The 27,226-nt window shown below is 52.4% G+C and overlaps 1 protein-coding gene across 3 annotated transcripts in view; it reads left to right on the top strand.

Annotated features, from left to right (window-relative positions):
- NXN (nucleoredoxin) overlaps window positions 1-27,226 on the top strand; it is a 56,477-nt gene that overhangs the window by 13,060 nt on the left and 16,191 nt on the right. Inside the window, exon 1 of one of the 3 annotated variants that reach the window (XM_025214871.1) lies at window positions 19,315-19,365. The exons of the other annotated variants lie outside the window; for them this stretch is intronic. Coding sequence (XP_025070656.1) covers window positions 19,330-19,365 — 36 coding nt within the window. The 5' untranslated portion in view covers window positions 19,315-19,329. Of the gene's footprint in view, window positions 1-19,314; window positions 19,366-27,226 lie in introns of those variants that run through there. 3 annotated transcript variants of the gene reach the window in all.

Below are 27,226 nucleotides of genomic sequence, written 5' to 3'. Positions count from 1 at the left end.
TCCTGCTCAAGGTTACTTTCCCTTGGAAGCCGTTCAAGAAACCATCATTCCTTGGCTTTTTTTTCATTCGTCATCTGACTAAACCAATGCTTTGGCAGCCTAATTCGGAGAGGGGGCGGGGGGGCCGCTCTGCAGAGCCTGGGCATGTTGCTTTTCAAGATGTGAGTTTTAAAAAGGCTTAATCAGATAACCGGGGGAGCAAAACTCCAAGTCAGGTCCTGGAGGAAACAGGTTTCAGTCATTAGAAAACATGAAACCAAAGTCTGGTCAGAATAACAGTATGGGTCCTGGTCAAGTCCCCGTTCAGGCAAAGAAATTAGTGTCAAGCTTCAGTCGTGTGATGACTCGGGCAGTCGGGAGGGGACGACCCGGTCAGCCTTCAGAGGAAATTTAGCTTGATTGCATGAGACTTCCTCTGGCCCAATCCTGGGTGGTTGTTTTTTTAATTATTTTGGCCAAACTCTTGAAGTTGGTGGGAGTTTTGACTGGAGGTTGGTAGGGCAGGGCTGTTGGATACTTGGAAGTGGCCTGTCTTTTCCTTCCGGGAATAGTGGGAGTTGAGTCCGGTGCAGAAGTTAGCATGATCTGCTCCGGACGCTGGCTGTCATGGAGCTAGTAGCAATGCCCTGTCCTTTTCGAACAGCGGGTTTGGGAGGGTTTTGTCATGCTAGGGTCAAGGCGGTTCAAGGAACCCCGGAGGGGCTGATGACCCTAGGGGAAAGGCTGTGAGGTGGGCAGGGAGGTGAAGTAGGATTGTGCCCATTTCCTCAGGTAAGTGTGTTCCACTTTGTTGAGTTGATTGAATCCCTGGGATGGGCGTTATCCTTTCCCTTCGTTTTGTGTGTTTTACATTAATCTCTTAGCATTTCTGTAATCCTGTAGGAAAAATGTCCCTTTTACTAGCAATCAGAACTCGTGGAAGAAGTGATACCTTTTATTAGACCAACGAGATATTTGCAAACAAATTAGTTTGTTTATTTGCAAGCTTTATTTGTTTGCAAATATCTCGTTGATCTAATAAAAGGTATCACCTCTTCCACGAGCTTTAATTGCTTTTGCCCCTAGACTAATACAGCTCCAACCTGGATACCTTTTACCAGTAGGATTTTGTAAAGCAAGCAGAGCTGGAAGGGGAGCGGATAGGCCTGAAGAGCTGTCTGGAAGGGGGGTGGGGGCTGATCTCGCATCAAATTACGCATGGCTTGAGGGCTGCTTTCTGGGAGTCCTTCAGCTTGGATTTCGGAGACTGTTTATGGTCTCGTCGGAAGGGTACGAAGCAGGTTTATGGCGTGTTGGATTAATCAGCATGCAGCCACAGTTATATCTGCCTCCTCCGCATCCATTTCAGACACAGATCCCTGCTGCCCGTGGTGCTTTCCATTTTACCTGGATGTAGGAGGCAGCAGGAGCTAAAAGCACAGCTGATGTTGGTGCATTCACACATGCCGCTTTCTTGGGGGTGATTCAGAGGTTCTTTGGGCTTTTTGAGAAAATGTATGAGGTTTCCTGACAGGGCGGCTGGTTGAGGGTTAGCTTTGTGTTGCTGATTTGGCTTGTGGCTTTCTGCCTCCCAGACCCTGAGCAGTGCTGTGTGCGGGGATGTGCTTTTTGGAGAATTCCTGTAGCGGGGTGTTGTCAGGTCCCTGCCTGATGGCCGAACAATTGAGAAGTCAGGTTAAGCCTGAATTTTTATTTCAGCGGCTTGGAAGGCTGCAACCTGATGGGCAAACTCCAGCCCTTCTTCATCCAAAACTAACCAAAGCTACATAAAGAGGGAGACTGGAAAGCAGCAGAACGGGGGTGGTGGAAATGTGCATACAATTTATAATAATCCTATGTAAGCTTATTTCGTTTTGCTCGTGCATGTGCATTACGGTATAGGCCTCAGCTACATAATCACAGGCTCTTCCTCGGGACCCCTGCCTCCTCCAGCAGACAGCATGGGTTTTATTCAGGGAATGAGCCAGTTCTGCAGCAAAGCAAAAGCCCCGGCTGCCTTGGTTGCAGAGGCCGGAAGGTGGGCACTGAATGGGGCAGGGTACTTCAGGGAGAGAAAGGTGAGTCTCGTGGTTCAGGCAACTGGCCGCTATGCTGGAGAAATGGGTTCTCGCCCTTCCTGTACCAGAGGTGAGGCACATCCCTTCTTCGTCACAAATGTTGTGGCCTTTGTGGCACCCAGCTTGAATTTGTGAGGTCTGATTTGCAGGAAAGCTGAGCGCTTGTAACTGCAAACGGAGCTGCTGGGAGCTGTGCTTTAAATGCCTGCGGGGAGAAATAATGCTCGGTGCTTTTTAAAACACCAGGCCCATGTCTGTTCCTCATCCATACAGGGGGGTTATCCCCCCACCTTTCACAGGAGTGGTGGGAAAATAAACTCTCCTCTGGAAGCACCCCAGAAAAAGCCTGTGAGGAAGCTGATGTTTCCGTCTTGGAGCAGCCCTTACGTTGAATAACCAGGAGAGAAAATACAACATCGTCCTGTACGTTGAGCACCATCTGTTCTGTGCACTGAGGCAGGTTCCTTGGGGAAAAGGGAGGCTGCGATCCTGGGACAAGGACTCTCTCATGATGCGTGTGCTTATGGGCCAGGTTAGGATGGCGGAGACGGCTTTTATTTCGGTGTTTCCTGCCTTTCCGGTACAGCCTGGGCGTTCTCTCTGGCTGTCACATAAACTATGGGGAGGGTGGCACAGAACTGCGATGCGGGCATGGAAGTAGTCGGGACACACTGCTGCCAGGACACACTGATGCCTCCAACCGTGGTAATTTTCTTGCCCTCTTGACCTGCCAGCAGAAAGCTGAGGATTTTTTTGGATCCACCAGAAGGGATCTTGCAAAGAGCTTTGGGTTAGCAACACCAGATGTCTGCTCTTGGCGTATCTTACCGTAGATTTTGTTTGATCTCTTGATTACGCCACCATTGTGTATTGGAGCTTTGGTTGCAGCAAACTTCCTGTACCTCGTGAAGAAAGCGCTGGGAGATGTTATTTTTCCTGCGGTTTTATGGGGCTTTATGCTGTCATCTGACTCCAAGGAAGATGTGACGCACGAGGGCTTCACAGCTATGCAGCTTGGAGGAGAGGTACAGGGCTGTGGGGGCTTGCTGGGAATGGATTAGCAATGTCTGCAGCCCATAGCATGGCTCCTACTTTTTGCCTCTCTTCCTCGGTTCTGCTTCTCCACGTTCTCCAACAGCTGGAGGAAGGTGGCAGCCAACAGGGCCCGTTCCCTCGGGGCAGGGCGGTGCAGCCTGTCCTGGAGGAGAGTGGTTCTGGAGCATTGCCCTCATCCCTCTCCCCCTGGGCTGGAGCGCAGGGCTCTGCAGTCTGCAGATGCTGTCGACCCTGCGCACACAGAAAGCTTGGGTTAATTCACTCTAATTATTAACATTCTTGGCAGAAGCTCCGCTGCGAGTCAGCTGCAGAAACATCACGTTTGAGCAGTTCACATTTCAACGCCGACTTCAGCCTGCAAGAGCAAAGGAAGGCAGAGCTGGGCCTGCAGATCTCAGCTGGCATGGTGATGTGTCTGTGTGCACTGTTGCTCACTAGTCTGGAGGAGGACACCCCCTCACCTTGCCTCAGCTCTAGGGGTAGCAAAGTTTTACAGACCCCAGACCAGCCTCTGGCACTTCTGTTGGGTGCTGAGGAGCTGGTGCTCGCACTGGGCCAGGATTAGGTCTGGGATAGGGCAGCAGCTTGAGGCCAAGCCAGGTGAGGTGCCGCCCAGGTATTGCAAGTCATGTACACGTTTTCAGCCCCAAACCTTGGAGCAATCTTGTGCGATTGCTGCTGGAACCAGCCTCGGGGTACATCCGAACTGGAACTGGGAAATCGGCACCTTCTGGATTGGGTTTGAAACCAGAACCAAGCCCACCACTGGACTAGATGAGTCATAGGACTTGGGCGATGCCAGATCTGGGCTTGGGAATTTTTCCTTATGGCACAAAAGCCATAACCATGGCTGTTGCTCTTTTTTTTGGCGCACAGACAGGGGATTTCTGAGTTGGCTGGGAAGGGGGAGGCTTATGCAACATCATCCTTATCTTGCTCCTCTTGGGCACAGGGAGGAGCTTGCTTCTAATTAGCACTGCCCATCTTGCGCCCATCAGTCTGTCTTTAACCCTGCACTGCCTGCGGGTGAGCATGCAGTCTGCGGCAAACAGCGTTCTAGCAGACGAATAGGTGAAAGGGGGATGACGCCTGGACGTGGACAGGCTATGAATCAGCCCTGAAACATTGCACTGCTCTGGCACAGCCTGCTGGGCACGTTGCTGATTTTTCCCTTTGCAACCATCTCTTTCTAACCACATAACTAATTTTCTTGGCCCCCTTCGCAGGCGTCTGCCCTGAGTGTGTGTTGGCCGCCCTGGCCATGGCAGGCGTTGAGTGCCAGGCTCCGCAGTGGGAAGTTGTCAGAATGAACGCCAGTTGTATTTTTTAATAGAATTGCAGTGTCCGCCTGTGGGTTTTTAAGTAAATATCCTTTCCTTCGCATTTTGCCAGGAAGTAGCCTGAAGCCGAGGGATACGTAGCCAACAACAGCTCTGCTGCAAGGACACGGCAGTTCCTCCCTGTCAGAAAGGACTTTGCCTTTTTCTCGGTCCAGTTTGTGCTTCCCAAGCACTGATTTTAGTAGCTTCTGCATAGTTAAGAGCACTAGGGATGATGACTCTTGTGCTCTCCTGTAGCCGGCAACGTGCCGTCACCATTGTTCGGCTCCTGTGGGAAGTGGGGTGGGATCCCCATCCCTAGAGTCCTTTGAAATCAGGCCTAGGTTGTAGGCATGGGACCGTGGTCAACCTGGCCTTGACCCACCATGTCCTGTGGCCAGGCCGACAAAGGCCCCTTCTGCTTCCATGCACCTTGTGCCGGTTTCCAAACTAAAGTCGTTTGCTTCTAGTCCCATTCCTGATTTAAGGTTGGGGTTTCCCAGTGCAGCGATTGCCTCGCAGGGTTGGTCGCTTCCCCCCACCCCCTCTATGCCCAAAGGCACCTTTTTCTGATGGCCCTAACGTGCTTTCTTCCTCCTCTGCTTTCTCTCCCTCTCTGTCTGGAGCAGACATCTCTCTGGCAGTCTTCACCTCCGACGAAAGATGGGGTATGAAAGCCTGGGCTTGCCTAGCGGCGGCTAGGAATGTGGGATGGATTTTCCCCCCAGTGGAGATATTTTTATGGGGAGGGCAACACATTGCAGCCAACCCATTATTTGCACACGTGCCTCTCTTACAGTGGCTTGTTGTTAAGCCAGTTGTCAGTGTTTCCATGATGAAACCTGCATTTCAGCAGGCCAGAATGGTCTGTAAAGGTTGGTGTTTCTTTTTTTAAATACACTGTTCCCTAAAGGAGGCTTTCTGAATGCAGGGGGAACTAGCTGGTGTCTTACCTGATGCTAGTGAAGTGTCTGTGGGCTGCAGTGGCAGAGTGTGACTTGGTCCCCATGCTCAGTCCATTCGTTTTGCTGGCAGGGAAGTTTGAAATTGGGCAAGCAGATGTTTGCGGTTTTCCGAGCTTAAAGAAAGGGAAGAAACTAGAGGACCGCTGAGCGTGTAAAGAACGATGCCGCTGTGCTTTGAAGAGGCTACAGGGCCGTCCTAAAGAATACTTCGAGAGGAGACTCTGTGTGTGTATATGTAGGAAATCCACATCAAGTGACTTCCCTTCCTGCAACACACGCAGATCTTAGCTGGTGTGTGACCCCGGCACTCCCCAGCCCAGTCGTCGGTACACCTGGGAGAGATTGCGCAGTCCTGGCTTCGATGAAAACTTCTGTAAGGAAGCTCTTCCACCTGAGCCCCGCGGAGTGGGAGTGCCCTGGCAGGCACCTGGGGTTCACACTGGGGACTGGGGATGGTAGAGGGCTTGATTTGGGCAAGGAGGGCTGAGAAGCACTAGGTACTTCCATCGAGCTGGGGAAACATGCACGTCTCTCCATAAAACTCAGGAAGCAGAAGGGATGTTTACACCCTAAAAGAGGCTCGGGGGGGGGGCAGGGATCAGAGCATGTGTTGGCCATACGCTCCCCGAGGCGGTCTATCCATCTTCCCCGTCTCTGGAAACGCTCGTCCAAGTGCCTCGTTGCCCAGATAGAGATAGAAAGGGAGTTAGAGCAGATCCCTGCCCCTTTCCGCTCTCTTTAATTAATTAATCAACCAGAACCAAGACACTTTGGAAACCACTTGGGCTAGATCTTCTCTGGGCCCCTCTCTCGGGTCCGGCGGGATGGTAGCACGCAAGGAGATATTTCAGCTCGCGGGTTCCAAATGAGCTTTGTTAAAACTTTAATGATCTGCCACCTGCTGCTTCCCTGAGAGTGGCAGCGAGGGTGGGATAATTGAGAACAGCTTTTGGGATGCAAGGTTTTTGCAGCCAGAGTGGGGGCAGGGGCTGCTCTGAAAATCCTGGTTGTTTTATAATAGGTAGGTCCAGACTTAGAAGAGGTGAATTATGCTGCACTGCAAGTAATAAGCACGGGTACAGGGAAGGTGCTAACCCCACTCCGCCCTCTCCTTAAACCCCCGAGTCCATTCAGATCCGCCGTATTTGGGTCTCTTTCTTCGCCTGCAGGAACTCGGGAATGGGCTGGGTTCCAGCAAGCCAGACGGAGTCTGGAAGTGTTCAATAGAGCTGCTGCCTGAGACCAGCCCTTGTGCCCTTTGGAGGGTTCAGCAACGGGGAACTCGCCAGAATAGGCTTTTTTTTTTCTTCTTCTTCTTCCTTAAAAACTAACACCCAAAAGCGCCGGCTTATTCTGTGCGGGGTGAAGCCCTCTGTGGCCTCCTGCCCCACAGACAGAGGGGACAGGATGGGGGTTGGAGAAGTGCTGGGTGGAAGTGAAAAGCATCCGTGCTCTTGCTGAGCAGCTGATGCCGGGTCAGAGCCCCGCTGAAAGGTTGGCTCCCTTAAGCCCCTCGGTGTTTGTCCTCCACCTTTTAGGACTCTGTGTGTGCGGTTTGCAATATGCAGAGCAAGCTCTGTTAATGCCGCAGGCTTCGAGACGAGCCAGGGCTGCGTGGGGGTACCCCTTTCCTGGCAGCCACCTGGCTCCGGTTTAGTTTCTCCGGGTCTGGAGCGCTCTGGGATGGGGCATTTGCGCACGGTCCTCTGCCCAAGGTTGGCTGCTCGGGCAGGCATCTGCAGCGGGCGCTGTGGCAGGCGATGGGAGCTGTGAGTGGCTGTTAGGACTTTTCAGGCTTTACAGTGAAGGTGTCTCGCATACGTGTTCACAAGGCCAAACAGCTTTCTTCCTCCCGGGGGACCCCGCCTTGCTTTCCTGCGGAGCGTTGTGTGGGTTTGGAGGCGTTCCCTTGACCCCTCCTGTCCTGCCTGTTTGGACCTCTTGAAAAGAGCCGAAAAGCAGCGCTGCCCATCTCGGCTCTCTGCTTCGCATGCCTGTTTAATTGGATAATATGCCTGGCCTTTCCGTTCTGTTTACCTTTCGGGTTTGTTATGACACGCAAGATGGATTTCTCCTGGCTCTCGCCTTTGCAGTATGTAAACCAACAAGATGCAGAACACGGGCGAGGCGCAAAGGCCGCTGTGATCCCGCGGCGTTGCCCGCATGCCTCTGCCTGATTTTTGTGGCTCTTTTACACTCGGCTGCGGCTCGCCTTGCACCTCCTCCAGGGGCAGGGTGGGTCTCCTCCCATTCACACCCGCTCACAGCAGCGTAAGATAGAGCTGTGTCTATCACTAGAAACATTTGGCGGGGTATCTCTGTGCTTTTGGAGTCCGTTGCAGTTCAGTGGACAGGGTGCGCTGCCGGGATGGGTAGTCAAGGCATGTTTTGGCTTTGTTGAGGTCTCTTCTCCTTCTCGCCTCCCTGCAGATCCACATTTGCTACGCCCCAGCGCTGGGGACAGTTTGCAGACAGACTTTCCCTTGCTGTCCTCCCGGCTTCTGGATGGCTGAAGCCTTGTCCCAGCCCCTGCTGGGGTTTTCCTGCCCCTCGGCTTGGAAACCCACAGCAACGGATCTTTTGTAGCTTAGCAACATTGACTCTGGCTGCGAGGTCATGAAAGAAAATGCTGCCGCCTTTGCTGTTTAGCCAGCTGTACACAAATGGGGATACGGATCTCTAATCAGGTCTCTTGGCTGGGCCGCGGTGTTTGCAAAGTCTCTGCTCCCAGCCAAGGGCTGGGGCTAAAGTGCTCGGGTCTGGGGAAGAGGTCTGCCTTCAAAAAGACCAGTAACCAGCTGGCCAAAGGTCCGGTACACAAGTTGGGCATTTCAGTTGGCAAGAAGCCGATCGTCACGGTATTCATTTTTGTTCAGTGAGCGAGACGGGAGGATTGTGTGCATTTGCTTCAGTCGCTTCTCAGCAGGGGCCGAGAGAGAAGGTGGCTGACTTTCCTGCTTGGGTCAGCAGGCAAAGATGGATGGATGAGCAGCTGGCCTAGCTAAGAGTCCTCTTCTTGTCCTCCTTGCATCTTTATTTATGCAGCTTTCAGGCACTCTCCTCTATCAGTGTTGGGGGGGACACCAGAGAAAGCTGCAGGTATCCCACTGAAGAGATGTAGTCACTGCGTAGAAGCGGAGATGATTAAACATTTCTCAGGTCGCCTTGGGCCGAGGTAGGTGGAGCAAGGGCCACCTCTGCTTGGATGTCCATTCAACACATGGTATCCCTGTCAGAGGGAATATGCATAGGTGCAGCAGAAGGTAAATGAAAGGCGATTAGTAAATGAGAAGGATTCCTCGTGGTCATCATGCCATGCAGCCAGCATCTCTCCTCACTTTAGTGTTGAGGGACTGTTGTGCCGTGCATGGGACACAAAGGGGACCTGGGAGTCAGAACTCCTGGGTTTTCTTTCTGGCTTCTGCTTGATGACTCTTAGGCAAAAGTCACAGTAGCAAAAGCAAGCCAAAGACGCACCCTGTGTCTCAGCTTGCTCATCTGTAAAATGGGTTGATCTCTTACAGGGATGTTCTAGGCTATAACTTGCGGCAGCCCTGAGGAAAGGTGCTGCATAAGGGTGCGTTATTCTTAGTATGGTGGTGACGTGTTGTAGCATCTTGCTGTTTTTATGCATTGGAAGAATGATCCTTTGTGGAAAACAATGAAGGTCCTTAAGCACAATCAACAGGATTTGCCAATCATATGATATTTATCCAAATATGTGGATTTTAGATTTTGGTAAAAAAAAAAAAAAAAAAAAAAGTCATCACTAAAAATACCCACACAGCTAAATATACCACCTTTGCTACAGGAAGAAGATAGGCTACCGATGCCAAAGCAGGGCCTGGACGAATGCTGTATTTATTGCAAATAAACAGGATTATTAATGGAGTGAGAGGCAGACGGCTTGTTGCCTGGTGTGGGTTTGCCCCTCTACCTTAAGTGCTTGAAACGTGGTGTACTCTTTGGCTTGTTCAAAGCCTCTCTTCCCACTGCTGGTGACTTCTATCCCTAATCTCCATCCTGTGATGCCAAATTAACCCATTTGCAGATCCATTGGCCTAGCAGGTAGGTCACTGGATGAGGACTGCATTCCCTTTCTCCTATGGTCCTTCTGGGTGACCTTGGGCAGGTCGCTTCCCTTCTGTAATGGAGCCAGTTAGACTGACCTCCTTTGGAGCCTACTGGTGGGCTATGGAGGACCACAGGGTACCTATGGTATAATCTGTGGTCGTCTGTGGCCTTTTTGTAGTATTTCTGTTATTTCAGCATCCAGAAGCCCTTTGAGATCTAGTCTCTGACCCTATGCACATAAAAACATAACAAGGCCCTGACCATAGGGATGGTTTTCTGTAGGAAGATCTTGGTAAGCCAGTTCAGGGGGGCTGTTATGTAAATCAGGATCCCGTAACTGTTGCAGCTCTGAAGCGGAGATTGCTGAAGGATGATAGGGAGGATGTTTTCCATTTACCGATCTATAAGTAGTTTCCCTGGCCCACATACGTTCTTCCCTGCTTGCCACATTGGTTCCCCCTCCTGTGTCTTAGGATCAGTTTGCCATTGTCTGCTTAAATGCTCACAAAAGATTCCCGGCAGGCCCACGCAGTGCCCACCTCGTGTTGCTGGTGTGACTTTGTTAACGAGCGCAGCCTCTGAGCATCCCTGCAGACGGGCGCTGGCATGCCGTCAGCACCAGCTGGAAGACTTACTGATTTCTCCCATGTTCACTTAGTGAGCGGACACAATGCACGGGACAGACGTTCCCTTCTAATCGCACTGAGGCTTTGTTTCCATCGTGTACAAAGAATGGGGTTTCCTGGTGGCGTTGGGACTTCTGCTGCAACAGCTGGGCTTTCGTTTCCAAACAGCAGCATCTCCTTACTTAGTACTAGAGTGTCCCTTTCCTCCTACACCCGCCCCAGGTTGGGTTTGCATGGACAAATGAACAATTTCCCTTGGGTGTGGAGGGGTTCGGGCTACCTCTGCCTGTGCTAGAGCAACGGCCCGTATGCATGCTCCTACCCGGTGCTAAGTGGTAGCTAAGCCACAGCAATTTTCCCCTCCGTCCCTGAAGGAGCAGCTGCCTCCGTTCAGCTTCCACTGACTACAGGGCGGTAGCCTGCTAAGGGCAGTTCTTGCAGAGATTCAGGGTGTGGGGAAGCCCTGCTCCCTTTTACCCCATGCTAAATTGTTCTGATGTCCGCACCCTTCGTCATCCAAGTCTGTGGAAACCCGCAGCAGCTGGAATCTGCTTCGTGGCCGGGCCTGGCATAACCACGGCCCTCGGTTACGTCATCGTGCTCGTGTGTCAGAACTGGAAGTCCAGCTTCAACACCGTTAACAGGGAGCAAACCTAAAGGCCTTTTTATCTGCCTCAGGGCTGAGTTAACAACCAGGAGAAAACAGCTCGCTCTGTCCCCGAGACACAGGCTGGTGCTGGCCTCATCTAATAGTGTGCAGCCACGCAGTGGTCAGTGTTTTATGGCTGCCGGCAGCCGAGGGTCCCAACCTTGCTTAATCTAGCTCTGACTTCTAGTCCAGCGATGCATTTATTCTCTCCTGTGGTAAGTCTAATAGTGGTGTATCCACAGCACTGACTGCTTCAAGGTCCCTTAAAGGACGCATAGCAGGGGCCCGGGGCCTGCCCAACCCACCAGTCTGTCCATTGATGTAACTGGTTCAGGACCAACGAAATGTGGATCTGAACTGGTTCTTGCTCTCTGCTGTATCTAGGGTAAAGCATCGGAGCTCTTGGGAAAACTTCTCTGATGCTGATCTGGTCTCGGTGTGAGGAGGAACGTGTGAGAAAGACGCCTGCTTGTTCACCACCGACCCTCTGCAGGAACGTGCTGCTGTCTTCTGCAGCCTCGGCTTCATGGCTTGTTTCTGATGTCAGTAATCTTCAGGAGTAAAAAAGACTTTTTGAAACTTGTGTAGAAGATGGAGGCTTAATGGAGCAACTTTCCTGGAGACGAGGTACTGTTGAGCGAGAGCTTAACTGTGAGCGGCTGTATTCACGTGTATAGCTGCAGACAGAGAAACAAGCTGGCTCACACCTCAAGTGTCTTTATTTAGCAAGGAAGGCTCCAAAAGAAATGAAGAACCACCCCACCTCATGCTCCTCCGCGCCCTGTGACTTCGCCATGTATCCTACACACAGTTGTCGCTATGCCAAACACAGACTTTAAATGGTCCCCCTAATTAGAGAGCGCTCAGCAAGAAGAATGCAACAATTGTCTGAACGCACAATTAGCCGACAATGATCTCATTGTCTGTGTCTTACAGAAGTTTCCTCACTTGTTTGCTTGTGTTGTGAAATTACCCAGCAATGCCAAACTCCATTTGGTGTTCATTAAACCCAGGGACGCCCGGGGCCTTTTGCCGGAGGGCTCGCCCCTTGCCAGGAGCTCAGTAGCAGCACCTAATCGACCAGAAAGGCCAAAAATATGTGCCTGTCACTTCCCTGGCCGGGGTGCATATCCTCCCACCTCTGTTTCAGGTACCTATTGGGCCCCACTTCTCCCTACACCAGCATGTGAGCACCTTGGGATCTGTAATATATCTAACCTCTCAACACCACCTGCGCTGGGGAAGTCTTATTATTTCTAGCCTACAGATGGGCAGTTGAGCTGCAGAGAGACAGCTACTTGAACGCGCTCGTGCAAGGAGTCTCAGGCAGAGCAGGGAAGTGAACCCCGGTCTCCTGAGTCCTAAGACAACTTCCTAACCACTGTTGGACTATTCCCCTCCGGTGGCTTTCGTGACTGAGCGCAGCATCTGGGCTGTGTGGAATGATATGGGCGGCACAGGTTTTGGTTGTCGTGGGATGAAGCCTTTGGAGCTGTTCATCCAGAAAAGCCCCTTGCCAGGGGAAGCACCGGTGCCTTGCCCTTCTGAAAACGAGGGCGTTCTTTCGGTTTGGCTGGAAGCGCCGAGATCGAGGCCTGGCTTTGAATCTCAGCTGTGTGAACGCGCAGGGTTGAGGCAGGTCACCTGTCAGGTGGAGAGGTTCCTGGGGCTGACTTGGGCTGTTTCAGCGGCTGACTGCTACACAACAGGCCTAACAGGATCTCTGAGAGCAAGTTGAAAGCGGACTGCAAGTTTTGTTCAGATCAGTGGATGTTGGAGAAGAGCTGGTGCTTCTGCCCTTTGAAAAAAAGAGAATTCACTAGGGGAGAAAACAGATGGTTCAGGTTGGATTTTTTTCCTCCTGTAAAATTTGCATGAAGGTAGTAAAAGGTCGTTGTAGCTGCAGAGTCTCCCCGTCAGCCGAGCCGGCTGGTGGCTGACTGCAAGAGCCCGCTGCTACGTGTTCCTGGAAACAGCATCAAGATGAAGCAAGATAACTGAAGAATGACTGGGAGAAGGGGGGAGAGGGAGGAATGCTTGGTGCTAATAGCCTAACTGCAGAGCTTCCAAGTGAGATGAATATGTTGGAGTTTTGACTCCCCGGCTGCATTTAATCAGTTCTGACCGCGGGGCGGAGAAGGGTTGACCAGCCGTGCTCAGAGCCTCTGTAGCAGATCCTTGGAAAAAGCCATTTGGGAGATGAGTGGATTAGCTGATTTCATTTGCTGCAGACCCACTGATTACCCAGTCTTGGCTGGCTAACGTTTCCTGTCCCGTCTGTTGTAACGAAGGGGAGGAGAGGCAGATTGCTTGTGTGATGAAGCCTGGCAGACTCACCCTTTGTTCCTAGCGTGTGTGTGTTCATTACCTGGGCTTTCCAGTGGCGCAGGCAAAAATCCTCTGAAAGCCGATGCACAAAGCCTCAAACTCCAGGTGACTCCCAAGGAATCCTCTCTGCCAGCCTTTGCTCTGGTCCGGCTCGGGGACCTGGTGGAATTCAGATGCTTGTGGCCATCCAGCCTCCAGTCTCGGGGCACTCGACTCCAGTACAAGAGTTTAATCCTGTCTTTAGTTCCCAGTACAATGAAAGGGGCAGCCTCCCAGCAGGTGTTGCGCAGCATTTGGATCCCTTCGGGGGAGCTTACAAAGTGGCAGGGATCTGACGGGAGCGGAGGACTCTGGGATCTTCAGAGCATTGACATTAAATTCTGAACAAAAGAGATAAATTAGCCTCTCTTCTGCAACAAAAAAAAAAGATTGCTTTCATTTACGACCGTTTCCAAGAGGGTTGAGCTCAAAGGAGTTGACGTGGTCGCCCAGCTCCCCTCGGTTGCCTTACTCGTTTGCATCGTCAAGCAGTTAATAAAGCCTGGAGATGAAAGATTTATGCATCTGTGAATTCTTCCAGGTCCAGGAGATTTTCCATTGGTGCTGCAGCCGCGTTTCCATTGCCTCACGTGCTGAACGTGTCCTGCTCCCGGCGCCCCGTGTCATCGCAGCTGGCGCTTGCCAAATCCAGCAGAGTTGAAAACCCTCTCATCCTGTTTTCTGATCTTGTTGGTAACGTTGTTTCCTCCTCTATTTAATGTCCTGGATACTCACGCTTCCCCTCCCCTGCGCGCCCGTTCCCTGCACTGTTTTAACAACTGCCTGTTTCTAGAGCCACTGTCCTCGTTCCTGAGTGTGCCCCACGCTCTGCTCACGCAGCAGCCACCTCTGAAGAGGAGGGCGGCAGCTAGTGGGCAGTGGGACGAGGAGTTTTGGATTGGAGCACATGGCCAGCTGCCCACCTTGCCCCAAATCTGCAGCATCCTCATAGGACAGACATGGTCTCGATTGAAAGTCTTAGCCTGAAACCCTGAGCAGAGTCGCATGGGGCTCCATTTCCCAGCGTAGAAAGGCAAAGGGAGGTGCTGACTCTGCTGAGACTGGAGTCTCTGGCGCCGGACTAATTTCAAGCCTGGTGCTTATGCCCGTAAGCCGCCCCTTCCAGCTGCGCACAACTGCAAGGTGAGGTAATGAATACCGTGCATTTTACCTGACATTTTGAATGCCCCCGTGAGGTTTGTGTTGTCATCAGCTCTGGGCAGGCAGTGTCTAATTCGGTACGAATTGCTGCCGTCTCTGCATTGCTCTCAGGCTCCATTTAAAATACAGGGCCACGGAGGGCTCTCTGCTCACGTGGGATCGGCCGTGTCGTGAGATCAGTTCTTCCCTTCCCAGTTGCAGGATTGCATGCCTCAGCCCTGAGCAACAGACTCTCGCTGCTCCATGAGGCTGTTTTATTTTGCAGCTTCCCAGACTAAAGCTGGCAGATGACTGCAGGTTTTGACCTTGCCCCCGTTTATGTTGTAGTGGGTCTGGCGCTAGCAAACCTCTGTATTTTGGCTTAAAAGGAAGATGACGAAACCTTGACATACTGGCTCACTGCTGCTGTCTGCAGATGGAGTCTGGGGCCCTGCGTAGCGGAGGCGTTTGCAGGAGCTGATGACACTTCCTCAGCGTGCTTCACACCTCGCTTTCCCCGGTCGAGGCTGGCAGGCGCGGGAAGCTTTGCAGGACTTCCACGCAGGTCCCTGCAGGGGCTCAGCTTTCATCTGCTACTCGCCAAACGCTTTTTCCCCATTCACTTAATGGCAGCAGGTTAGAACGTGCTGCTCTGTTTAAAAAGAGCGTGTTCATCTGTGCCATAAACACCCACTCTCTATAGACGCGGAGTCTGGTCCCCATCTGCTCTGCTTCACTATAGCAGCAGACGCTGTTTGGCACTTCTCTGCAGCTCTGCCCTGTGCGGGCTTCGGCGGTCGGTCTGCCCCGTCCGCTCTCCATCTTCTTTCAGGTCTCAGTTGAAAACATCTCTTCGCTCCGTTGTTGTCTGCTCTGTAATGGTAGCTAATTCTGCAAAGAGCTTTATGGTACAGTTTAATGAGAAATGCTGTAAAATAGAAGGGCAGGGGGGCACATGGGAGTGATCTGTCTAATCTCTTATGCATGTGTATCCCCCGTTGCTAACCTTACATCGAGGCTGTATGTATTATTCTGGATTGGGTTTTTAACATGTGGAGTTGATTAATTGCTAATTCTAGTTTTGCAGTTACATTTTCGTATTTAGACGTCACTGGCTTGTCTTGGCCGGGCTTGAATTTCTGAGCTGCAGCCGTTTTGGAAAAAGGATTTGAGTTTTTGGTTTTGGGAACAGGAAGGCGAAGAGGAGCGGTTTCATGGGAAGCTTTCTGAGGTCATGGGTGAGATCAGGTCGTTAACCACTCAGGTGCAGGTTTCTCTTGTGGCTTTTCGTGGTCCGTGGTCTCCGCCCTGCTGACGTTCTTCAGGCGGCAGGAGGGAGAAGGTGACACTTGGAAGGAGAACGTTTCCAAAGCAAACCGTGGTGCCCGAAGTCATCAGCCCTACTTCCCAGGCAGCGGTTAGCCTGGCGAGGCTGCCCCGTGGGAGACTTGCAGCAGCACGGACCATCCCCGTCGCTGGGGTGCGGTTGTGGTTGCAGTGTCCTTTAAGAACAAGAGTTTGCGGCCCTGAGTCAGCCCTGCAAAGTGCGTCACTCGCAGCTTAGCCTAGAGCGGCTCCGGGAGGGATTTTTGTGGCAAATGGGAAGGAGAAATCCCCCACAGGCTGCTGCAGATGGGAACCACTTCCCTCTGCGGTGGCACAGAGGAGTCGGGGTGAGTGGGAGGACTTAAGAGCCATCCCTAGCTGAGCCAAGAGTGCTCAGGAACAGGCAGGTTGGGATAGGTCTCCGCAGGCTTCACCCAGAGCATGGCTAAGGCGTGAATCTCATGCATCCTTTAACCCCTTGGAGCTTGGACCTGAACTGTTGGTTTCTTTCTCTACATTGCAGGCAAAGCCCAGCCTGCTGCAGAGAGGTGGAGCGGTTGCAGTCGGGCCGGGTGAAGGCTCAGAGGTCAGGCCCTTCTCTTCCTAGCTCTGCTGCTGGCTCTAAGTGACCTTTGCGGGTGTATCCCCTGGAAAGACTGCTTTCCCCGTGGAAGCTCCCCATGGCCAAGACATCCGTGCAGGCCCCGCTAGTCCTGGACTGGTGACAGCCCTAGCAGGCGCTGCATTGTTTGCTCAGCAAGAGGGTTTTGTTGGGTTTTTTTGATTCAATTGTTTAAAGTTCCCTTTTGGATTAACTGCTACAAACCCACAGTCACACCTCATTGTGTTCAGTGGAAAAAAAAAAATATCCCCGCTTCCCTGTGGATCCTGGAGGCCTTTGTGTTTGGTGGGAACTCTGTCTGAACTCTCCAGGCTTTTACATTTTTTGTTTGTTCCTTAATGACTTGGGATTTGGAGGCGTTGACCTCGAGATGGCTATCAGCGCTACGGGCTGGCTCCCTCCGAGCCAACGGTAGCAGCAAAAGCAAACTTTGCAGATAGGAAATCCATGCTGTAATGTGAGGTAATTTTGGCGGCTGGCCTATAATGAATGATGGATGAGACTGGAGACCTTGGGAGACCCTTAACGTACATTTGGCATCCCACACCCCCACCGTACCCCTGTCCTTTCCAGACACGGAGGAAAAATATCCCTTCCCCATAGAGGGAGGGATAAATTATTATTTTTCCTTATTACATTTGTGTTTAGATAGCTGTTTGACTCCAAACTCATCGTTTGGGGGCATAACTTATTGGGCCCGCATTGGATGACCTTTCACATCTGTCTTCCCTCATAGCCTCTCTGGCAAGCTCTTTCATTCCCTCCTTGTATTTCTGTATTTCGTGGTGCACGGTGCTCTTGCTCTGCCAGAGAGACGATGGAGAGCAAGAACAGCCGAGGTGACACGGGACCCATGTCCTGCAGCATCGTACGGCTGATCTTTGCCCGGGGGATCCTGTCTGGCAGCCCTGGAAACCCAAGTTCCTCTTTGTCCCGAGGACAGGTGTGGCTGCAGCAGTGACAGCGAGACCTTTCCTTCTGTGCCGTCTTGGCGATAGACACGAGTAGGGACTTGGAAACGTCCCCTCTCCTGAGGTGAGAAGCACGGCTCGGCCCTTGTTCCCCTTCAGTCTCTGATTTCTCTGCTGATGAACTGGGGCTGACAAAGGCACGGATGAGTGGACTGCACTAGTAGTGATGGTTCTTGGAACGAGGACATCTTTCTATTTGCAGCCATCAAACTGCCATGGGTTACGGCTGACCTGAGCGTGGTTTGAGCCAGAAGGCTTGGTTGCAGAGGGGCCTGCCTTCCATTTCTGTTCCAGTGATCTGAGCATCCGGACTCCCACACGCCCCAAATTGCAGCAAGCAAAGTTGAGGTTAGCTATTAGGAAGAACTTTCTCATGAGGAGGGTAGTAAAACACTGGAACAGGTCACCCAGAGAGGTGGGGGATCTCCATCCTTGGAGGGCACGGATGAGTGGACTGCACTAGTAGTGATGGTTCTTGGAACGAGGACATCTTTCTATTTGCAGCCATCAAACTGCCATGGGTTACGGCTGACCTGAGCGTGGTTTGAGCCAGAAGGCTTGGTTGCAGAGGGGCCTGCCTTCCATTTCTGTTCCAGTGATCTGAGCATCCGGACTCCCACACGCCCCAAATTGCAGCAAGCAAAGTTGAGGTTAGCTATTAGGAAGAACTTTCTCATGAGGAGGGTAGTAAAACACTGGAACAGGTCACCCAGAGAGGTGGGGGATCTCCATCCTTGGAGGTCTTGAAGACCCAGCTAGACAAAGCCTTGGCTGGGATGATGTGGTTGGGGCTGGCCCTGCATTGAGCATGGGGTTGGACTAGGTGTGAGGTCCCTTTCCAGCCTCTATGAAACACCCCCCCACCCACATTAGTCCACTGCAGAGGTCTGAGCTATTAGTCCCTCCGGCCGGCAGCATTGCTGTCATCCTTTTGAGACGCATCTGATTTGTGCCAGCTGAGCGTCGGAGTCAGTCGTGCTCCGTGGGAATGCATTTGCCGCAGGCATTGCCTCCTTCCAGTTCCCAGGGAGGGCAGGGTCGTACGTCCCGCAGTGTCCTGGACCTGGAGCCGTGCCACGCTGAAGGCTGGGTTTGCTGAGAGCCCTGTCAGGAAAGCAGCACCCCCTCTGCCGTGGGCTGGGGGTAATGGGAGAAATGAGAGGAGAGTAGGAAATTGAAAGAGAGCAATAATGAGCAGCTAATGACTCTGCCATGAAACCTGTCCAGCGCTGAAACCCAAGCCCCCTAATTTACTTTCAAATACCACATTTCCTCTGTGTACCTTCGGGTAGCAAGTCGTAAGGGGAAAGTCTCATTATATTGACTAGTTTATTGCTGGTGGGTTAGCAAATGCCTCTTAACCACTCGCTTCCAGTTTACTGGAAACCTGAAGCTTGAGGAAATGTCTGGGGCTGACAGATTTTTCCCAAGCTATTTTTCTGATTGCGATGCATTTGGTTTTGTTCTGTTGAACAAAGGAAGGATGGAGGATGGCAACTCGGCTCAACGCGCAGCGGAGGTTGGGTCGGCCCCCGCTGGGCGCACGGAGACCCAGCTCGTCCACTTCCCTCCTTGCCACATCTTGCCCTTTCTGTCGTTACGCCGGTGACAACATGAAACCCGGCTGCAGCCAAGCCACAGAAAGGCAGGGGTGAGGGCAGCCAAAATCTCTCCCCGCTTGAGGAGCGGGGGAGCTGGCAATGGAGGGAGGTCATTGCCGGGTGATATTGGACCTCCTGGATTCTGTCTCTGGCTTTTCTGCCAGCTCGCTTTGTCTCTGTGCTAGCTGGCGGCAGGGTTGTGAAGTGCGAGCGTGTGCTCCTGAAGCACCCTGGGGTCCTGGGAGAGAAGGCACTGCAGGATCTGAAGCAGCGTTATTACTGAGCTCCTCGAGATGGGATAACACCCTCCCTAGACGTGCAGCATGTGCTCGCCTCTGCACACTGCTCTCCTTTAACCACTTTTACAACTCCTCTGTCCTTCTCTTCTCCAGCCTGAGGCCCGCCTTGACCCTTGTGGACTAGGTAGCATAGCTGCATTTGGAGGCGCCTTTTGTCCTTTAAAATGCACGAGCATTTCTGAAAGAAGAGTTGATGGATGAACAGGCCCACCCACCTGAGGATCCCCTGCGCAAACCCCCACCAAAGGGCTTAGGGGATGGAGAGGCCTGACCTCACTGGACAATCCAACACCGTATGTAAAAGGCTTTGTGTGTTGTGTCCCACGGGCTCAGAGGAGCTAACAGGTCTGCAGCACGTCGACGTCTCACATCCCAGCAAGTGGAAGCGCCCAGTAAATGGCAGGAAAGTGATGCAGGCATCGGTAGCAAGGCCACAGCGGCTCAAAGCGTGTGAGCACTCGCACGTGTGCTCACCTTCAGTGTTCAGGTCAAGCCGGGCTCCAGGGACCTTGTGTTCCCCTTGTGCATGTTTAGGAGCCTGGGGCCGTGTTGGTGCTGCTGTTGTGTGCGACAGCTGTATCTCCGTTGGCCCCCGTGGGCTTGGCACTGCAGCGGCCAGCGGTGAGGTGGTCCCTGAGCTGGAAAGCTTAAACCAGCAAGAGTGAAGAAAAGGGGGAAGAAAAGGGGGAAGCTGAAGGGCCATGGTGTTTGCTCACAGTTTGGCAGGAAATCTAGGGCAGAGCCAGAGGCTGAACCCAGGGCCCCTGAACTGTGGGTCAGCCTGAACGACAAGATAAAGACAGCAGGGCCAAATGAGTAGAGCACTGGGCTGAGATCCCGGAAACCTGGATTTGTTACCCGTCTTTCCCACTGACCTGGCCGGTGACCCTGAGAGGGCTCTTCTCCACTCAGGGATTGTGGCACTGACCTCATCTCTCAAGTGCTTTTGAGATCCCTGGATGAGAAGAGCCAAGGGCTTGGTGGTGCTGCTGTTGTCTAGGAAAAGGCTGGCCCGCAGCAATCTGCTGGCTGTGAAACGTAAGCCAGAAGCACTGGGACAGGCAGAGTTTGCCTTGGTGTTGCCTGCCTTGTGCTTGCTCTGACCACCGGGCCCACGGTCTGGCAGTCTGGCACCTGTCCCCAGCACTAAACTCCATTTAAAAGTTGAAAACCTCAGACAAACCAGGCCACGTTTGGTCTCAGCTCCGAGCCCCGAGGCCGCTCTCCGCAGAGCATGTTAACCACTGTTTAGGCGCTCCAAGCCCTGCTCGACAAATTGGATGTTTTCGTATCAGATGCGGGCTGCAGGAAATCCAGCCTGTCAGCCTGTGAAATGTGTGTTGGGAGGAAATGAGGCAGCTCCTGCACTCGCTCTGCGGTGTCTGCCAGGGCTTGGGAGCCATGTGCTGCTTTGTCCTGCAGTGGAGCGCTCAGCTCCCGCTTGGGGGGGTGTTAGTGCAGGAAACACTGATGTGCGGCAATGGGAGTGTTTGAATGGGCGGTATATGCGCCATGTACTGTGGCCTGCAATGGAGCAGGCAGCTGGGTGAGGGCTCCCCATGCAGCGCGAGAGTGGAAACTTAGCGGAGCGAGGTGTGTAAGAACGCGGCCTCATCTCCGCTGCAGTTGCCACCCCAGGGGCTCTGCAATAAGCATCTCCGCTGGTCTAGACGGGGCTCGTACCAGGGCAGCGCACCCTACTTCCAGCTACACAACTGCCTACCAGGCCTGGCTTTGGGGTGTGGACCGGTGCAGTGTGGCCAAGACTGGAGTCAGCGAGTTGAGTGGCCCCAGGCAGGGGGATGCACAGAAAAAAGAAAGCAAAGCAGCTTGACTGGGAGCTGGGTGGGATTGGGGTGGCCCAGGCCTCGTCAAGGGAGCACGCTTATAGTTAGATGGGAAAATATGTAGGGGGGAATCCTGTGCTGGCTTGGGTTCGACTAGAAAACGGCATTAACTTTCACCCCCCCGTTCCTTGAGTGGCTGCCCTGTTGCATTCAGCAGGGCTGTGGGTGCAGCCTGGCAGGCGGGCACCGTGCCCCCATGCAGATTTGCTCTCCAACAGTTGCTTTTTGACAACGAAGCTGTGGTGTTGCCAGTAGAGCCCCGGTGCCCACAGATACATCTGGGTTGTGCTAATGGGCTTACAGAGCAGGGCCCAGGGGAGTGCAGAGGAGCTTCCACTGGGAGCCACTGAGACAGCATGGTTTTACTGAAGTTCCTGCGTGGAGTAGGAGGACGGGGCAGAGCCGATTTGAACCAGCTTGTGTCCTCTTGGGGCTTGCGTGTAAAGGGGAGGGAGAACGACATTTCCATGCCTGGCTGCTCAGTGCACAACAGCAGGAGCACTGGGCACTGTCCCGGCCTTTTACCTGGATCCTGGGTATTGCACTAGCCAGGTCCAGTTCCTTCCTCCTCAGCGGCCTTCGGTTTCCCATTGCTTCTCAGTGGGCAGTAGCAACTCGGTAAAAACCAAAGCCCCCTGTCCTCCGTAAAGCACAGTCCTCTTGCATGTGTCACTCCACAAAATCCCTGCCTTGATCCAGCCAAATGTAAGTGCCCTGGTTTCCTGGCATCAGTGGGGATCGGCGCTCCCAGGAGGAAGTGGAGCGCTGGGAAGGAGTTCTTCCCTGTTGAGCAAAGCCCAGATTGCAAGGACAGGCGTAAACGGGATTTGAAATCCACGGACGACGGGATGTTCTGTTGTTCCCCTCCTGCTGCGTGTGCTGCCTGGGTGGCCCCTTGCTCTTGTAAATCCTGTTGGGCACAATGTGCAAGCTGCAAGCTAACATCGAGAGCGAGTGAGGACAGGGGTCCCCTAGGGCGTTTGACCATGAGAAGGCAGTGACACGAACAATTGGGGATGTCTCAACCCCCTGGAACCAATCTGCTTGACAGACAGGGAGCCGGCTCTGGGAAACCAGCCTGCGTCTCCACATCCTCTGGAAGTCGTCACTGATTCCAGCAGAGCAAGACCTACAGGTGCCTTCTTGTGGTAGCGTTAGTGGTGTGGTAGCCACGGTGGTCCAGGAATTGTACAAGAGGCAAGGATTTCTTAGCACGCTATCTTTTATTGGACCAACTGCAGAGCTGGGATCCCTTCTTAGTATTTCGGCTGATGGCTTTGTAATGAGAGACCAGCAAGAGTTGAGCTCATGTCTGTCTGCCTTCCACAGGAGAGAAAAATGACCTGCCTGCTTGATACACATCCAAATAGCATCTGCATATGGAGGGGAGAGGAAGGAGAGAGCCTGGGGTTGGTTAAGTGTCTTAGTACTGAGCTCGCTGTATTGTGCTGTTTGCAAAACCCCCCTTTCTGCGGCTCCCACCCTGCGGCCAATCTCTCCCAAGCAGACCCATGTTGTGTGGGGTCTGGGGGGCTCCCACCCCTTTGCTTCTGGTCTTGCAGCAAAACAGGCCGGCAGTGCCGGCTTTACCTTCCGATCGCTGCTGACATCGCCCAAAGAGCGCACCGGGCAGCTTTGCTTCCTGTCTCGGCCCAGCGCTGGGCTTCCGTTGCAGGCTCCCCGAGGGAGGGTTACAACCCAGCTGAAAACTTTCCATCGTGAGCCCAGCACAAATTCCCAAAGGCATCGTCAGGGAATCTGCAGAAGCGCCTCCCAGTCTGGGGCCTTCGATTCCTCAGCAGAATTAGCCTCATGGACAGAAAATGTTGGGCTCTAACAGTTTTCATTCAGAGACCCCTTTGCACCTGAGCGGCTCTCGCAGGTTTTCTTTCCTTCCCCCATGTTCTCCGTGCACCAAATGAATTTGCCTACTGGTGAGAAACTTTGGCCAAAAGACTGACCTTTCCACAGAAAGGACTTTAAACCCAGGGGCCCTGATGTGTGCTTTGTGCTTGGGGTGGGGGAAAATGAGACCTTTTAAAAGCCCTTCAAAGGGAACTCATGAGCCTCTGGCAACACGGGCTGCAAGGGCAAATTTGGAGGAAATGTTGCATTGCATTTCATTTAATGGAAAGCAGCAGCCCTCCATGTTGGGAACATGTTCTCATCCCTGTTGTCGGATATGCCTTTGAGCTTTTCAATTAACTCGGTTTGCCAAGGTTTCCCAGGGTCAGAGGAGACACACGGGTTGCAGTTAGATACGTCATTATTGCTCTCATAGCTCCTTTTGGGGGTGAACATCTTGAAAAGTCTTCATCTGACTTGGATAAAGGCAGGCATGGCACCTATTGCAGCCTCACCCAGCTTGCGTGACAGTAGAGAAATGTAACTACCGAGGAAACCACCCTTCCTAGGGATCTTCCTGGGGGCCAGCAGGTAGCCAAGCGTGTGGGGGAAGAAGCGCCAGTTCTGGGTTTCCCCACACACACCATGCAAGCAGCTGGACTTTCTTTGCCAGGGCTAGTCACACCCCAGGCTAGGCTTTGCTAGCGAGTCAGTATGTCCAGGGCTGATAAATCAGTCAGCACAACCAAAAATAGCAGGCAGCAGCTGCTAGCAGAGGGGTTCCCTTCCCCGTCAGCATGCACCGGGGAAGCAAATTCTATCTTCCCTGGAGAGCGCATCCAAGGAGCTCGGTTGCTTTGTAGCCCAATGGAGAAGAGCCTGTCCCAGCTGTTCGGGGCATCTGAACAGAGAGATTTATTATTGCAGAGACTTTCTTCTAGGGTGGTTTTCAAAGTTCTCCCGAGTGTTGATGCATTTCCAAGTTGCTGGGATGGAAGAAAGAAAGCGAGCAAAGGATCCCTGTCTGCAGCAGCAAAGCAGCCAAGAATAACCTTTTGCAGTGCTGTCAGGCCTCTCGTCTGTGGGTCTCCAGTCACTCTACTGAAGATGGGTAAAGGAGCACGTGATGCTCTAAAATGCTGGGCCAAAGAGTTGAGTGTGAACAGTGGGACCAGGAATTGGCACCCTGGGGTCCTGATTCAGCTCCAGCTGGTTGATGACTTTGGTCCAGATGAGATTATGAAAGGACCTGGCAACTCCGGTTTCTCCGCTCCAGGTTTCCTAAGCACCTGTATAAGGTGCCAGATCTATTTCTGGATGAGCTGGTCATCCCACGTCCGTCCATATCTGGTACACCTGGAAAGGAGTGCACTTCCCCAGCTCTTGTTCCAGCGGGCTTCCCGCACCGCGGGCAATATTTAACTTACCAGGAGCGCAGCGTGAGTGGGGAGGGAGGAGCAGTCCAAGAGGATCAGCTGATTTCAGAGCGAAGAGCCTGTGGATGAATTCCACATCTGTGTTAGCTTTGGCTTGATCCCACAGATTTGCTCCAGCTGTTGGGAAGTGGAGCAGAGATCCCCTCTTTAAATGCATGATCAAATTCTCCACGCGCGGGGTTTTTCCTGTGTCATCCTCCTTCCAGACGGGAAAAACAGCTTTTTGTCAAAGTTGCTGAGGCAGCATTCTCCGGTGGTGTACATAGCATCCTCTAATCTTCCTGTGGTTTCCCAGCTCACATTTTGCTTTCTGTGCACCACACCTCACACAATAGCCCTTTCAGAGGTGTGTGCAGGCATTTGTCTGGTGGTTATTCAGCCAGCTATCTGTATATTGGTGCCTTTTCTCTCCTGCTCAGATCCTGAATACCAGATGCTCCAGCTTCCCATGCCAGCTGGAGCAGCAGAGGTGACGCTTGAAAGTAATTTGAGTCTCCCCTGGCTGGTTTGCCAGTCTTATTGAGATGCCGGGCAGCGGCCGGGACCTTGCTGAGCTCTGTACCGTTACCTTGTACAGATTCAGGGCTGGCGCTGTCCCATAGTTGCAAGCCATGTCAGCGACTTGCCTGTAGCCACATGGGCCATAACTAATTTCCCCAGCACAAATCACATTGCAGCTGTTACCACTTTTAATGCGACGTGTAGGAGTCTATGGCTGAGCAGCACTGAGACGGAGCGTGGCCGACTGATACCTACCACCCCTGTGATTTTCTTCTATTCTACTTGCTGCACAAATTAAGATGCCAGTCATTCACCGCAAGGCTCAGGACCTGTTGGAGCAACTTACCCAGGAGTCTGCTGGATTATTGCATCCTTTAATGACTTTCGAGTTTGATTTAAAGATTTTATTGAAAACCCCCACAAGGTGCTAACTTAGCCACAAGGAATCCCTGGATGAAAGGCTCAGGCCTGCTCCCTGTGAGGAGGCAGGTGAAGGGAACGCAGCGAGGCTCAGGCCTGCTCCCTGTGAGGAGGCAGGGGAAGGGAACGGAGCACATCGCTTTATGCTGCTGTTGTGTGTCATGTGCTGATTGCACTCAGTCCTACTAGCAGTGCCCATTGCTGCCTGTAAAGTCTAAGTGCTGATAGCATCTCTTTGGCCCCTTTTGTATTTCCAGTTATTTGCCTGTGATTTTAGTGGAGCTTTCAGCCGCCAAAAGACTGTTTATGGTTTTAGGAAGTTGTAAGGGCAAACTCTGAGGCTGCGTAGTGGGTACTGACGCCACTTTTAGCTTTCTACTCTTATCAAAAGTGTGCTGTGTTCTTCTTTGTAGGAAAGGGAAGAGAATCCGTCTTGCTCTTCACATGGAGAATCAGAGGGAAGTTGAGTTAGGGAAATAAAACAGCAAAGAATGATCAAACCTGGTTTCCCATCAAGGTTACATACTTTCAGGTCAGACCTATAGTAAAAGGAGCCATTAGACTTTCTCTTCAGAAGTGTCTGATATGCTTTGGAAAGCTGAACCTGATTGAAGGAGGCCATTACCATGGGAATGGGGGTAAATCTTGGCAATCGTCCTTCAGTGCATGCGTTTTTCATTTCCAATCAGCTTTCCCAATGCACAGGAGAATCGTCAGACCAGATTGCTTTGACTTTAAATAGTGCATTCATGTACTTTCTGATGCAGACATCAAAATTAATATGGTTAGGGTTTCGAGACCGCTAATTTGCAATTCAAGCCTTCTGTAGCCAGGTTGAAATTATAGTGCCTTTCAGCGCTCTTAAATGCAGTCATCTCACTTGTTCATCTGTGTCTCTAAATGCTAACTCACCTGATAGTCTGTAGGAAGAGCCTTTCATTGAGGGATTTATTTGCGAGTGTGATCGTCCGAGAGCTCTTTCTTTACAAGCCTGCACGGTCGGGCCTTTCAGATTGTGGCAGCGGGCGGATAAACAACGCTGGGAAAACGTTTTCCACTTGCTCGCTTGGGGTCTGTTACCAGTGTGAAGCACTGCTAAGCTTTGAGGCCGGCGAGGGGCTGGGCACAACCCCGGGATTGATGGATGGTTTTATGTCAAGATCATCTGATATTCATGCCGTTCTGGCGTTCAACACGAAACCCTGTGATTTTAAACTGATCCCTGATCTTTGCTTAAGATTTATGTGCGATTAAGCCTGCTCCAGTGACTGCACTTAATGCCCAGCACTCCGAAAAGTAACCCGTGTTCGATTTCCACGAGTCCTGGCCTGGGGGCCAGCTCAGTCCCCTGCAGGCAGCAGCAACTTGCCTGGTTCGGCGGTCGTCCAGGGGATTGTTTGTACAGCTGCCATAGGTGCGTTCGACCCTCGAGCTGTGCACGCTTGCAATGGCCGAGCGGCCCCTCTCCCACAAGGAAAGCAGCTGGAATGTACTCCAGAGCTCGGAGGGAGCTGCTTTCGCACGGCAGAGACTCAGCAAACAGGAGTAAAATGTGAGCAGGTCTTTACAGGTTCTCCGCAGTTACTGTCTGCAGCCTCCTTGTTGTCAGCAGCCCCATAAAGATCCTCTCCCCACGCCTCGAGCTCGCAGAGCTGGGTTTGCTTTCTGTGCTTGGAACGCGACTCGGTTCAACATGGCTCGTTGGCATTTAGCAATGGCTTTGAGAGCCCAGACCATTCAGCGTTAGTGACAGCTTGGCCCAAGGGGTCGCATCTAGCTGTTAGGGTACCGGTGCCAGCGCGGGGCACAAGGCATTGTATGTCTGTAGTCCCTAATGCCTGCAAGCGTCCAAGAGAAGCCTCTTTGTGGCCCAGTTTCTCCATTCTTAGATAGCTGAGACCAGGAGGACTTTGATCACCAGATTGCAGGTAGGCAAAATGTTGACAGCCTTGTTAAGCATCATAAAACATTTTGCAAATGAATGGCTTCCAGAAGAGAAATCTGGAGACTCTCCCATAAACCCCTGAATGCCTTTGCAATGATGCCCAGAGCTAGAACTGTGGGAAGCATCTCCGGTTTCTCCCTGCCTGAATATTGCTCCCCCC

The sequence above is a fragment of the Alligator sinensis genome, unplaced genomic scaffold, assembly GCF_000455745.1.
Source record: "Alligator sinensis unplaced genomic scaffold, ASM45574v1 scaffold1801_1, whole genome shotgun sequence".
Taxonomy (NCBI): domain Eukaryota; kingdom Metazoa; phylum Chordata; order Crocodylia; family Alligatoridae; genus Alligator; species Alligator sinensis.
Note: the sequence above shows the minus strand (reverse complement) of the source record. Positions and strands in the feature narration are given on the sequence as shown.